We start from the raw sequence: 15,152 nt of genomic DNA on the forward strand, positions 1-15,152 counted from the left end.
GCATTGCCATCTTGGTGTTTGTTTTCTTTCTCTCTTCCTATCATCCTCCACCCCCGATGCCTGTGATTTTTCAGTTGAGAAGTTCATTAAATATTTTCTTTTTTCTCTGTCACTGATATGCTTCACACTGCCACAGAAGTCAATTATTTTCTTTTTTCAGATTAAGGCAGTATGTTGCAATCAAAAGAACAGATCTCTAAAATAGGGTTCACAAAATATAAAATTAAAATATTGTGGAGTTGAGGTACAGAAGTTATTGTATGATGTGCACAAAAATGTCCACATAAGTTGGGATACCTTCTAGATGTCTATTTTAAAATGCTCCAGTAGAAAACAGATGACAATATAGGGAAACATTTTTGTCTTTACTCAAATTAATTAATTGTAGTCTGCTGTTTTCCCCCCTGCAGGTCACCTGAATGCTGTTCAGAATTGTGGTTACCCTGAGTTTTCTATATTTGTCAACTTCATTTCCATGTCATAGATGGTTTATTGTATATCAGCAGCAGAATAAGCCAGGGAGTTTGGTCTGCTGGAACTGAGTGAAGGATGGGGTATAGCAGCAGGTTTTGCTTCTTAAAAAAAAAAAAAAATATATATATATATATATATATATATATATATATATTGTTTCAGAGAGGAAGAGAGAGAGAGAGATAGAAACATCAATGATGAGAGAGAATCATTGATCAGCTGCCTCCTGCACACCCCTTACTGGGGATCGAGACTGCAACCCAGGCATGTGCCCTTGACCGGAATTGAACCCGGGACCCTTCAGTCCGCAGGCTGACACTGTATCCACTGAGCCAAACTGGCCAGGGCAGGTTTTGCTTCTTTGAAGTAAACCCAGAGAAATCTCAGTAATTCAAAGCCTAAATGTTCTAGAGACTTATGTCCCAGGAGACTTAGCTCCTCATCGTCATATCTGTTTTCCAGTTCCTGTATTATTCTAAGACTAAAACATTTTTTACTCAGACTATATAAAGTAATATGTCTAATCCTGAACCAACAGGGCAGACCTTATATATCCAAATGAGTCTTGCCTTCTTTGAAGCAGTTGACTTAAGAGGCTCAACATGTATACACATTTAGAACTCCTTTTAGAATCACTTCCAGAAACTGATATATTCTATTGAGTGGCCTTCATGATCACAAATCGCAGTCTTTTGACGTGTGTGACTTTTTGAAAATGTTAAAACTCATTGGGTGTCAAGCATGCTATATAAGGTAGATGGCCCAGCTGACCATTATTATTTTTTACTTAAAATTAGGTTTGATTAAAGAAATTCATTATTCTTTGTTCACAGTAGATATAAAATACCTATAAGCAAAGTTTGCTTTAACCGGAGATGAGTAAGTTCTAATACAAGAAAATTTGTCATCACAGTTGTAAACATGTTTACCATTCAAATATCTATAATAATAAAAACCTAATATGCTAATTAGACTGGAAAGCCAAAAGACTTTCCGGACATCATTCTGGATATTCTCTGGATGAAGCTGCGGCAGCAGATGCCGAGGCAGTTAGGGGCGATCAGGCAATCAGATGAGCAGTTAGGGGTGATCAGGCAGGCAGGCAGAGTGATTAGGGGCGATCAGGCAGGCAGGCAGGTGAGCAGTTAGGAACCAGTGGTCCTGGATTGTGTGAGAGATGTCAGTTTAAGTAGTTGGACATCTCCTGAGGGGTCCCGGATTGCAAGAGGGTGCAGGCCGGGCTGAGGGACACCCCCCCATGCACAATTTTCATGCACCAGGCCTCTAGTAATAGTATAAATTTAGACAGTTGAATGTTTTTCTCAAATTTTGATATTATGGTTTTATGAAATGAGATGGAAAGATTTTCATCTTTTTCTATAGTTTGGAACTTAAATTCCTAGTTCTCAAACTCGATACATTGTAATCACCCAAGAAATTGGGAGAAAAATACTGATACCTGAGTCCCACTCCCAGAAATTCTGATGGACACCTAGGTATGTTTAAAAGCTCCACAAGTGATCTTAATCTGCAACCAAGGAAAGGAACCATTGATTTAAATAACATTAACAATATTTACTTTTGCCCAGCTGGGTGGCTCAGTTGGTTGAGCATCGTCCTGTGCACCAGAAAGGTGGTGGGTTTGATTCATCTCAGGGCACATACTTAGGTTGCCAGTTTGATCCCCGTTTGGGGTGCTTACCAGAGGCAAGTGAACAATGTTTCTCTCTCACTCTCTATCTATCTATCTATCTATCTATCTATCTATCTATCTATCTATCATCTATCTCTATTTATCTCTCTATACACCTATCTACCTACCTACATACTTATTTTCCACCCTTCCTTCCCTTCCCTTTCCTTCCTTCCTTCCTTCCTTCCTTCCTTCCTTCCTTCCTTCCTTCCTTCCTTCCTTCCTTCCTTCTTTCCTCCCTCCCTCCCTCCCTCCCTCCCTCCCTCCCTCCCTCCCTCCCTCCCTTCCTCCCTCCCTTCCTTCCTTCCTTCCTTCTTTCCTTCCTTCCTTCCTTCCTTCCTTCCTTCCTTCCTTCCTTCCTTCCTTCCTTCCTTCCTTCCTTCCTTCCTTCCTTCCTTCTTCCTTCCTTCCATCTTTCTCTCCCTTCCCCTCTCTCTAAAATCAATAAAAAATATCCTCAGAAAAGGATTTAAAAAACTATTTTCTCTTGAAAACTGAGATAGAGCTCTGCTATAAAGCCATATGGAGCCAATGCACTGTAAGTTTTCTATTTCTTTTTTATTAGTTTTGGTAGTTTCTAATGTTCAAGGAAATCCTCCATTTTTTCCTAGATTGTGAAAGTACATTGCCATGGATGTGGATATTATATATTTTACTTGTATATAATTCTTTTATTTATATCTCCATATCTTTATGTCTTTTTTCTGATCTTTAATCTTTTATATTCATTCTCTTTTTTCACTTAGCGTCAGTTAGGCTCATAATGAATTTATCAATTTTATTGATGTTATTGATTTTTCAAAGAATCACCCTATGGGTTTATATACAGGATTAGCAAAAGTAGGTTTATAGTTGTGAGTATGCTAAATACATAGTTTATTCTTGTACTGATATTTATTAATTATTGTATTACAACTGTAAACCCACTTTTGCCCATCCCTGTATTTTTCTTTTTGTTTGTGTTCTATTTTATTAATTTTATCTTTTATCTTTATTTTATTGATTTTATTGTTACATTCTAAGTTTTTAAGATGAATACAGTCTTTCATGTGCGTCTTCTGTACAAATGAAGGTATTTAAGACTACACATCTTTTTTAATTTTAGTTATGACTGAGCCTTCTATTGAACTTGTGATATTGCTTTTCATTTCCTCTTAATTCAATGCTTATCAAGACTATAATTTTTAATTTAGGATCTTAAAAATTTAAGGAGCTCAAATTTTTTGAACAACATTTTTATTTTTTCAAATTTTATTGGATTATGATATGAGAATATATCCTATAAAATGTTTCTCATTTTGAATTTGTTAAGGATTTTTTCAAAATCAAGTACATGACACTGTATAGACAAAGGAAAATTAATTATATTCTCTATTTATAGAATGCAAAGTTCTTCATATTTCCATCTATTAAGTCCATTGTTTATATACTAATTTTTCCATATATATTTATTATTATATCTGTCTAAATATGCATGTTACATATTGCTGTGTAATAAATTACTTCAATACTTAGTGGCTTAAATCTATGAACATTTACCTCACAATTTTTGTGTGTCAGAAATTTGAGTGCAGCTTAGCGGGGTGGTTCTGGCATAAGGTCTCTCATAAGAAGACAGTCAAACTATTGGCCAGGGACATAGTCATTTGAAAGGTTGACTTGGGGCTGGAGGACTGATTTCCAAAATTGCTAACTCATATGGCTATAGGCACAATAATTCAGTTCTTTTCTGGCTATGGCAGATCAGCTACATGGGCCACTCCATAAGGTTCCTGAGTAGTCTCATGATGCAGCAGCTGGCTTTCCCCAGAGTGCATAATCTAAGATAGCGAAAGCAGACAGAAAGCTGCAATGTCCTTTTTAATTTAAGTCTCCAAAGTTGCACACCATCACTTCTGCTTTTTTCCCTATTTGTTAGAAGCAAATCACTAAGTCCAGCCTACATTCAAGAGATGGCAAATTAGGCTTTACCTTTAAAGGGAGTGTTGCCCAGCTGGTGTGGCTCAGTGGTTGAGTGTTGATCTATGAACCAGGAGGTCACAGTTTGATTCCTGGTCAGGGCACATGCCCGGGTTGCAGGCTCAATCCCCAGTGTGGGGCATGCATGAGGCAGCTGATCAATGATTCTCTCTCATCATTGATGGTTTTTTTTCTTTCTCTCTCCCTTTCCCTTCCTCTCTGAAATAAAAAAATATTAAAAAATATTAAAGGAAATGTCAAAGAATTTGTGTATATTATTATTAATATTTTAAATTATTGACAGTATTACTAGATGTTCCCCCATTTTCCCTCCCTTTATGCTCCTCTACCCAGCCTCTACCCCCGCCCCCAGCCCTTCACTGCCCTATTTTCTGTGTCCAATGCATATCTATATATATAAAAGCCTAAGTGATCGACTGACTGGCTGACTGTCTGGTAGCTATGATGTGCACTAACCATCAGGAGGGCAGACACTCAACGCAGGAGCAGAAACCACAGGCATGGAAACATGGAACAGACTGATGAATCTCAGAGAGAAGTGGGGAGGGGGGAGGGCAGGAAGAGATTAACCAAAGATCTTATATCCATACTAGAGGCCTGGTGCACGGATTCGTGTACCAGTGAGGTCCCTCAACCTAGCCTGCAATGATCGGGCTGAAACTGGCCCAGTGCACAAATCCATGCACCGGTGGGGTCCCTCGGCCTGGCCTGCATGGATCAGGTTGAAACCGGCTCTCTGACATCCCTGAGGGGTCCTGGATTGTGAGAGGGTGAAGGCCAGGCCAAGAGACCCCACCGGTGCACAAATCCATGCACTGGGCCTCTAGTAAGTATATAAGTTCTTTGGTTTATCTCTTCTAACCCCCCTCCCCTCCACACACACATACACCAAAATATGTCAGTCTGTTCCATGCCTCCATGTTTCAGGTCTTATTTTGTTGGTCAATTCATTTTGTTCATTAAATTCCACAAATAAGTGAGATCATTTGATACTAGTATTTGTCTTTCTTTGCTTGGTTTATTTCACTTAACCTAATAGTCTCCAGGTCCATCCATGCTGTCTCAAAGGGTAAGATATCCTTTTTTCTTACAGCTGCATAGTAGGAATTTGTGTATATTATTTTAAACCTATAATTCAATCAGAATATTTTGTTATGTTTATATTTTTAAATAATTTCTTCTTGCATTTATAATAGCCAAATACATGAAGCAAAAACTTGTTCCTTTTTGTATTGAATACAAATTCATGAATTGTATGTTCTTCATAAAGTACCTCTTAATATGATGTAATGTTGCTTTGTGATATTGTTTAGTACTTTAAATTCCACTTTGTTTGGTATTTTTATTTGAATTTTTGCTTTCTCTTTGTTGCATTTACCTTACTTTCAACTTTCTTTTCTCACAAACTATATGTATACCCGAGTTTTATGTTTTAATGTAGCCTGGTAATCTTAGTAGTGTAAAGGCAGAATTTAATCCATTCACAATTAGTAAAACATATTTTTTGAAAAATTTTCTTCTATTCTACTTTATTACTATTTATTTAACTTGTTTTAATCCTTTTATTTTTCTTTCTGCTGTTTTGGTGAAGTTTTCTTTTTTATTGTTGTTTTCTTTGGCAGTTTTACTGTACTTTCCCATTTACTGTTGAGTTTCTTCCCATTCCTGACATTTTAAATTAATAATGTGTATGTGTTCCTCAAATAGCCATAACTTTATTTTTCCACAATTATTCTCTCTCTCCTCCAATAGGATAAATGTATTTATTTCACACTTTTCTATGTATGTCCCACATTCAGATGAGATTTGTAGAGAATTTTACTTTTCTTCCTTCACCACCCCTGCCCTCTCTAAGTACTGGCTATTGCTCACGCCATATTTTTAGTTCTTAACCATTATTAGGTTTTCCTTCATAGTACGTCTTTTCTGTTTCTATAATCCTTGCTTAGTATTTAAATGCAAGTTCCACATTTTCACTATTGATTTATATTTATACATTTCAAGGTTCATTTTACATGTCTGTATTTGTTCCTCTTGCTCTTTCCCCAGCTTCAGGACTTTTTATTATTACTGCTGTTATTTGGTTAGAATATTTTCTTGAGTGTTTTCCTCTATGTGACATGTGGGTGCTATTTTCTTTGAATGCAGGGACTTTTTATTGTTTACCTCTGTGTTTCTAGCACCTAAAACTGTCTCTATTACATTAAAAGCAACCAATATGTATTCATTTGTTGTAGCACTTACTACATATTCACGTGTCTTTCTTCCACCCCTAATAACATTTATATTGTTGGTGGTATTTGATATTTGACACATATGCAAATATTTTCTATCCCTCTCAGAAGTTAATGATGTCTTAGCCTAGTCCTTTTCTCCTTTTAATTTGTAGTTTTAATTCTACTATTTTCTACCTCCCACTACTACAGGCGAGGAGTCTGATGCCTGGATGAGTATTTTTCCCTTTGTAATTTATTTTTTCTGTCTGGCAGCTTCTACGACTTTTTACCAGGTAATAGGATATTTTTCCCCATCAGTTGTGCACAGGAGTCATGATCTCTTTGAAACTTCAGGTGGAAATCTCTTTTTAACCATAGAAAATTCCCTCTTGTTTATATAATTATTGTCTCTTCTCCATCTGTTCCTTTTTCATGATTCTGGAATGCTTATTATTATTGGCATATTAGTTCTCTTGGCTCTGAATTCTAATCTCTTACTCATTATTTTCATCATTTTCCTTTTTGTTCTGTGTGAGAGGTTTTTTTTTTATCTGCTTGCTCTTTATGGTAAATAATATATTTTCCAACCATTCTTTCTTTTACTTAGCTCTGATTGATATTTTAAATTTTAATGTCAAGAATTAACTTTTTTTAAAAAAATTAAATGTATTGGGTGACATTGGTTAATATGATCTTAAAGGTTTCAGGTGTGGGTTTCTATGTTACAAGATCTGTATATTGCACTGTGTACCCATCACCCAAAGTCAAATCTTCCTTTACCATATATTAGGACCCTCTTCACCCCCCATCACCTTCCCTCCGGCAACCACCACACTGCTGTTTGTGCCCATGAATTTCAGTTTTATGTCCCACGTATGAGTGAAATCATTTGGTTCTTAGCTTTTTCTGACTGACTTATTTCACTTAGCATAATATTCTCAAAGTTTTCCATGTTGTTGCAGATGGCAGTATTTCATATTTTCTTATGGCTGAGTAGTATTCCATTGTGTATATGTACCACATCTTTCTTATCCAGTCTTCTATCACAGGATACTTTTGTTGTCTCCATGTCTTGGCCACCGTGAATAATGCTGCAATGAATATAGGGGTGCATATATCTTTGCAAATACTTGTTTTCAATTATATTGTCCTGATCCCAGTTATTTGTCATGCTAACACTGTATTTAAAGGTATTATCTCATACCCAGGAGTGATAAGCAAAATATTTAACAATTAATATGGTCTGGCCGAAACCGGTTTGGTTCAGTGGATAGAGCATCGGCCTACGGACTCAAGGGTCCCAGGTTCGATTCCGGTCAAGGGCATGTACCTTGGTTGTGGGCACATCCCCAGTAGGGGGTGTGCAAGAGGCAGCTGATCGATGTTTCTCATCGATGTTTCTAACTCTCTATCCCTCTCTCTTCCTCTCTGTAAAAAATCAATAAAATATATTTTTTTAAAAATGGTCTGGTCAGTGAGCAGTGAGAACACACACTGGCTATCAATAGTGTGATTGTATCAGAGTGTACTGGTGTATCAGCCTTACATACAATTATCGGTGCCTTATATATTCCTGGGCACTTTCGTATCCATTGTCATTTGATCTGGGGAGGGGGAATATAGTGTCATCTTCCTTTTGCAATTTGAGGCAATCACACAAAGCCCAGAGAAGTTAAACACAGGGCCCCTTAGAAGTTTCCCTCTTTTACAGGGAAAAGGAAGAGACGAAAGTAGCCATTTTTTATAGAACAAATATCAGCTCCTTTTAGAGAAAACTCATAGTAGATGGTGGGTAGAATGAGCAATCCCCATCCCTTGATATCTTCCTGCCCCAAGCTAATTCTTCACTTTCAAGGTCCCTTGCAGGAGATGTCCGCCCTGGAAGAGTGAAACTGTCTCAAGCAACTGAGTAAATTTTCTCAAATGAAAGAACTGACTCAGCTTCTTTCTGCATGTCCACAGGGGCATTAAGTACAAAGTAAAAGTATATTTTTGTAATTGCTTGTTTTTCCCCTCTCCTTCTTCCACAGAATGGCCTCCCCTCAGGGTATAACCCATATGTTTTTAATGGTGATTTTGTCGATCGAGGAAAATGTTCCATTGAGATCTTAATGATCCTGTTTGTGAGTTTTCTTCTCTATGGCGATGACCTGTGCTTGAACAGAGGGAACCATGAAGATTTTTTGATGAATATGAGGTAACCTAGGCCTTTATACTTCCTCTTTTGTTTCCCATTTTATAAAATTCCATCATGTTTAGTTCCTAGCAAAGAGTTAGAGGTGAGTGTAGAGAAGTAGGGATGAGGGGAATCTCAATTCTTACCCCTGTTTACAAGCCCCAGTCTTCTACTGAGTGAGTATACATTATTCTGAAGTCCTCTTTCAGTCTTTTTTTTCCTACTTCTGTTCTTCCTTCTCCCTCTATTATGTTCCTATCCTCCCATGCCCACCCTTCACAGTCCATATCATGTGCAGGGTAGATGTGTTAGGCCAGGTTTGGAGGTGTCCTTGTAGGTTCTATGAGCAGGCTTAGATGGAATCGTTCTGTTGCTACCCTTTTGACTTGTGTCATGTGTTGTTCAGAAACTAGTACTGTATTTTTCACTGATATTTTTTATGACATGGTAATTGCTTCTGGCGCAGTTGTTCATAAACATATTTGAGAACAGCTGCAACATACCATTCTGACTCACTGGAAATTTGAAGAATAGAGATTGGTTAAATGGTTTACCAGTTTTTGCTGAAAGGCCCAATGGGTGATAGATGTTCCCCTTTCCCTTCTCTCTTCTTCTTTCCCCTCCCTCCTCTTCTTCTACTCCCTCTACTCTTCCTCCTCCTCCTTTTTTTTTCTTGATTTATGAAAAACAGGAACCAGTTTGCCCTAGGGCAGCAGAAGGCATGGAGCGTTTCCTATGTTTGGTCCTGGGCTTTTGGGTACCTTAATCAATGCTCAGCAACTTATTATTTTTGTCTTTTGGGAAGTTTTGGCACCTGACCAGAGTACAGAGTTTAAATTGTAATTCTTAGGTATGGAAGCAAATGCTGACACTATGAAAAAAAAATTCCAACACTATTATCAGAGGCCCATTAATATGTAATATAGCTCAATACTTTTATTTGGGCATGCCATTTATCCTTTCATTTATTAATTTAGCCAATCATATTTATTTAATGCTGCAATGTTTAATGAAAGAGACATGGTCCCTACCCTCATAGAGTTTACATCTAGCAGGCAAGATACATATTGAGCAGGTTTTTCAAGTGTGGTGAGTTTGTAAAGTGGGGGATCCAATCTGGCTGAGAGGTGACAGAGGTTCTCTCACAGAAGTATGGTGTTAACCTGAGCCCTGAAGAATGAATTAGGAAATCAAGAGAAGGCCATGGTGTTTCACAGTGAGGGGACAACTTATGCAAAACGTAAGACAAGACTTTTTAGACGTGAAAGAAGTTCAGGGGGCAGGAGCATAGACTAATGGACAGGATGGTGTCTGATAGGGTTGGAGACATAAGAAATGGTTGGATAATGCGAAGGAATTTGGATTTTCTTCTAAGGACATCAGAAATTCATTGGAGAGTATCATAAGGTTGTGTTTTAAATACAGCAGGAAGAGTAAATTTGGAGACGGGGAAGAGTACTAGTATATATGGAGAGGCCAATTAAGAAGTAGTTGAAGAGAACATGATGGATTCTCACTTACACTACAGTGGTGGGAATGCAGATGCAAAGGAGTAGATAAATTCAAGAGTTTTGGCAACGATGATTTTATGCTTGGTGGTATGAGGGACTTGAAAGAGGAGAGAATCAAGGGTGGACTCTAGGTTCTTGCCTTGAGTTTGGAAGTACATATCATTTACTGATATTGGGAACACGAAAAGAGGAGAAAGTTGGGATGAGAGAGAATATGAGTTCAGTTTGGGGAAAGCTAATCTGAGGTGCTTTGAGTAGGGAGTTGAGTATGCATGTCCAGAGCTCAGAAATGAAGTGTGGGCTGGACTATTGTCCTGTAGTATTGGCATGTAAATAGTAACTGAAACCCTAGACAAGAATGACATTGCCAAGGGAGAAAGTGAAGGGACAGAATCTGAAGGAACTCCCAATTGCTTAAGGCAAGATAGAGGAGAAATTGCAAAGGAGATTCACATAGCTAGAAAGGTAGGAGGAAAACCAGGGGAGTTTACTTTCACACAATCCAAGAGAAAAGAAGTTTTCCAGGATTATGTAGTTAACTGTATTTAGTGTTTCAGAAAGAGCAAGAAAGATGGGGACTGCAAAGTGTTCATTGGATTTAAGAACATGGAAACTTTTAGTGAGTACAGGACTGAAATAATCTCAGAAAACATCATGTTATACTGTAGAAGACTGACATGATATGATTTGCATAGAAACCTGGAGTGAGTATATTGTGATCCAACTTCACTGTGTTGGGTACTAAGAATATATACTATTATGCTAAGGCAAGGAAAACTAACTGAAGAAAATTCCCATCATTAAATCTCCCTTAGTGACTGTTATTCAGGCTCTAAAATTCCTGACACTTTCTATTAAAACCTTTAATACATAACATGAAGTATATCCGAGAGACTATAAAGAGCCAACTTGTTTATCTTCTAGGTTTCTCTTAGTCTTCAGTCTTTTTTCTCTCTCCATATCATTCATTTACTGTAAGATATAGGTGGTCTGAGAAATTCTATTTAAACTAAAAGCATTCTCCCACACAGCTTTCTCCATCTGCCACAGCACTCTTCTCTGAGTACTTAAAGCATTAACACAAACTATGCTTACCATATATTTTTAAAGTTGCTCGTGATTGTTTCACAAAATTTTATCTTCTTTCCCCAACTATACTACAAGCTCCTTGAGTATAGGGATAAAAGTTTTGGCTGCTTTTGTTCTTTTCCATCAAGGCCTCCCCTTTTTGCATGGCTCACATAAGTAGGAGTTATCAACATTTAATTAAATCGTTTTAATTCCCCTCCCCCCTTTTTTCCAGGTATGGCTTCACAAAAGAAGTCTTGAGTAAATATAAGGTAAGACTCATACTTTAAAAAATTTTTCTTTGCTGTCTATACACAGAAGTAAAAAAATAGCCTTCAGGAAGGGTTATGGGTGAACTAGTGAGGATCTATATGAATAAAAGCACAGTAGGAAGCCCTAGCCATGGCAGAGGCTTAATTTTCTTCCTGGACTAAAGCAAGCTTTTTCAATGTGACTTTTGTAAATTTTAGCATAGATACAAACATATTCCATTGTTTTTAAGGTACCTGGGATTTGTTTTACTCAGGTATGGTAAAACATGCAGATAAGAACATAGCTGTCCTAAAGGAAAAGGCTTTTAATAAGTTATCAGGAAATAGGAGGCATAGCACATCACATTGTGGGGGGGCACATGGGGAAGCACCAAGGTTAGGCAGAAGGCAGAGGGATTGAGAGGGAGAGTGTGTTTATTGTGTTTTCCCTGGGAAGGAATGGGGAATTACTGCTTTCCCCATTCCAAATGTTGACAATGGAATATGTTTGTATCTATGATGTGCTATGCAAGCAGATTTAGGATTGGCTAGTTTGAGTAATTTCAGCCCCATAAAGAAGGTGGTTGGGGGTGTGGGCTTTTGATTGGTTGGCTTGCATATGACAGGCAAGTCATTTACTATCTCTGAGAATTAGCTAGTCCTGGAAGGGACAGTCTCAAAAATACAGAATAAAAAGACATGATTAATGGATGCCAGTGGGTTAGTGACTCTGTGCTGACTTCCTTTAGGTATCATGAAAACTGTTTTGCTTTTTGTCCATCCATTGAAACTATTCAATAAACTTGAACCCATCAGAAAAATGAGTCTTATTCAAGCTCTTACTTACAGATACATGGGAAAAAAATCCTACAAGTCTTGGAAGAAGTTTTTGCCTGGCTTCCCCTTGGTACAATCATTGATGATGAAATCCTGATCATGCATGGTGGCATATCAGAGTCTACAGATCTGAATTTACTCCATCATATAGAGCGAAACAAAGTAAGAAGGCAGTTTACATGAATCTTGTCTCATAGATTTATAAGAGGATATATACCTCTTTTTTAAACTTATTATTTTGTATTCATTTGTATTATCGTGGTTGTAACTCTGAAAAGATTGGTACAAATTTCAGAAAAAATATATGATTGTATGGTAAAGAGCTAAATGGGTAACTTCTATACATGGGAAATTTTAAAAAAATTATTTTAAAGAGGGAGGGAGGGAGGGAGAGAGAGAGAGAAAGAGAGAGAGAGAGAGAGAGAGAGAGAGAGAGAGAGAGAGAGAGATTCCTTTGCTTGCCTCCCATACGTGTCCCAAGTGGGGATTAAACCCGCAGCCTACTCTAGGTACCTAATATAGGTGGAATCAGACAGCACTTGATTTCTGAATTGATATGAGTTCCCTTATAATATACTCCAAATGGCTCAGGGTAATATTTTTGGAAATATTTTTAAGCCTAATTAGTCATATTAAAAACAACAGAAACAGAGCAGGGGCATGTATAAAACCTCTGAGGAAAGTGGTTGTGTGGGTCCTGTAAAGCTCTCCCACCTTTGTGAAAGGCTCCTTCCACTGGGCTTTGTAGAATGACTGGAGTTCTCTTCCTCCTGTACCAGCCAAGTCCCCAGACCAGAGGCTTAGGGGTACCATATGGGCATGAGGCCCGATAGCAGTTTTGGAGCCAGATGCTCACATATAGTCCTAGTGAAAAACAGGAACCCTTACCCCTCAGGACCGATAACCAATTTCTAACCAATCTAGGCAGGTAGAGTCCAGAGCTGGAGTTTAATCTGATATAGACAGAAGTGTGACACCTATTCACCTTGAGTTTTTGGAGCACTTATACCATTATACACATATAAATGATAATATTGTTGCTAACTTCTCACCCTTTTAATTTCAGCTTAAATATACCCGCTTGCAAAGCCATCCACAATGTGCAGAGTAGATCAATCCCCTTTTATATGCTCTGAAGCCCTTGTATATATCCTTCATAACAGTTACTAAAATTAAATAACACACTGTGGTACTGTTTACTATCTTCCCCTGCTTCTCTAGTTCCCTGATATCACCCCAGCATCCCCAGCAATTAAGATGTAACAAGTGCTTAAATCAATGTTTATTGAATATCTCCTAAGAGACTTAAGAGCAAAGTGGGTAAACCTAAGACAAAACTGGATAAAAACATTTTTACAACCCTTTTGCTAATTCTGTGGTGATTTTACATAGTCTCCCCCCAACTTCACCCAAAGAGAATCATAGTTCCTGATTTATACCTGTTGTCTTGGTATAATTGTTAATACCACCTCTCTTTACTCTCAAAAGTATCCCAGTTGAAATAAATTTTAAGGCCACCCTAAGGTTAAGGCATCTTTCTCATGGTTATCAATAAATAGTCAAGTCAATAAGATGTTTCGATCAACATGAGATAGTGTTAGCATAATGAGGGGATATGATTCTAGCCAAGAGCAAGGGAACATGATGTTTTTGTCAGTCAAATATTGGCAAGCACATAGCAGGAATGAGACACTCCACCACCACCTGTCCTATGACAACAGAACTGATCAGCTGTGGCAGCCACTACCAATTGATCAGATTGAAAAATTTTCCTTTCCTGAGATTAGCCCAAGCAGGTAGGCCTCTATAGGGTTTTTTTTTCAGATATTAAGATCTCATGTCTCTGGAATGCCCATTACTATCTCTGTGGAGAGCCTAAATTGAGAGCCACCTTGACCTAGTAAATACCATGAAGTTCTGACATCAGACAGATATAGTTAGCTTTTCACCCTGCTTCTGCCACTTCCTGGCTGGGTGACTGGGCAAGGAACCAAAGTTGTCTAGGTCTCAGTTTTCATACCTATACATTGAAGCTAAAAATGCCTACCATATTGAATTATTAGGATTAAATATAATTAACTAGATGAAGAAAAGATCATAGAGTAAGCTCTGAACATTGAGCTCTCTTCTCCAACTCTTTCCTTTTTTTCCTGATACTTGGGACTAAGGTTTGAATTTCAGTCATGAAGACAGACCCTGGGTAGAAGTTTCTGGACCAGGAATTTTCCCAGGATACCTCAAATTTCATACCATTTAAAGAACATTGTCCTACCAACTCATAAGATGGATTTTAAAGATAAAAATTTGACTTACATAGTTTTTGTAGCTTCTACTCTCCTAGAGTGAGGTTGAACTGGCAGCACATAGTTGTATTAAATATAATTGAGCTGTAATAAAAGTGGTAGGTTCAGTCCATTAGAACTCTACCAGATGAGATACAAAAGTAGATTTGGAAGTCCAATTTTATTTACTTTTCATTAAAAAAATTGATTTGAGAGAGAAAGAGAAGAAGGGAGAGGGAGGGGGGAGGGAAAGGGGAGAAAGAGAGAAACATCAATCTATTGTTTCACTCACCCATGCATTCATTGGTTGCCTCCTGCATATGATGCAGCTGGGAATTAAACCTCTAAGCTTGACACATGGGGGCAAGACTCTAACAAACTGAGCTACCTAGTCAGGGCCTCAAGTCCAAATTTATAACCCCTACTTTTTTATCCCTTAGGACCTTCCAAGTGTAGGGTGACCATGATTCCTGGTTTACACCTGTTGTGGTATACCTGTTAATAGGGGAGGGGGAGGGTTGGGGGAACCTGATGGCAACCTCCATTCTAGGTTCATTAAAGGCATTTTGTAAGGTAGGCAGTTTGGGAGGATGAGTCAATGCAGAGGGACAGAGAAGGAATATTCTATAAGATTAAGATTCTAGTATTCTTCAAAGTCCCAGGC

General features: G+C 37.9%; 1 protein-coding gene across 2 annotated transcripts in view; it reads left to right on the forward strand.

Annotated features, from left to right (window-relative positions):
• PPEF1 (protein phosphatase with EF-hand domain 1) overlaps positions 1-15,152 on the forward strand; it is a 132,386-nt gene that overhangs the window by 95,070 nt on the left and 22,164 nt on the right. For both annotated transcript variants that reach the window (XM_079764511.1, XM_079764512.1), the window contains exons 14-16: positions 8,394-8,560; positions 11,354-11,390; positions 12,219-12,368. In XM_079764511.1, coding sequence (XP_079620637.1) covers positions 8,394-8,560; positions 11,354-11,390; positions 12,219-12,368 — 354 coding nt within the window. The remainder of the gene's footprint in view (positions 1-8,393; positions 8,561-11,353; positions 11,391-12,218; positions 12,369-15,152) is intronic.

This window comes from Cnephaeus nilssonii (assembly GCF_951640355.1).
Source record: "Cnephaeus nilssonii genome assembly, chromosome: X".
NCBI classification, from domain to species: domain Eukaryota; kingdom Metazoa; phylum Chordata; class Mammalia; order Chiroptera; family Vespertilionidae; genus Cnephaeus; species Cnephaeus nilssonii.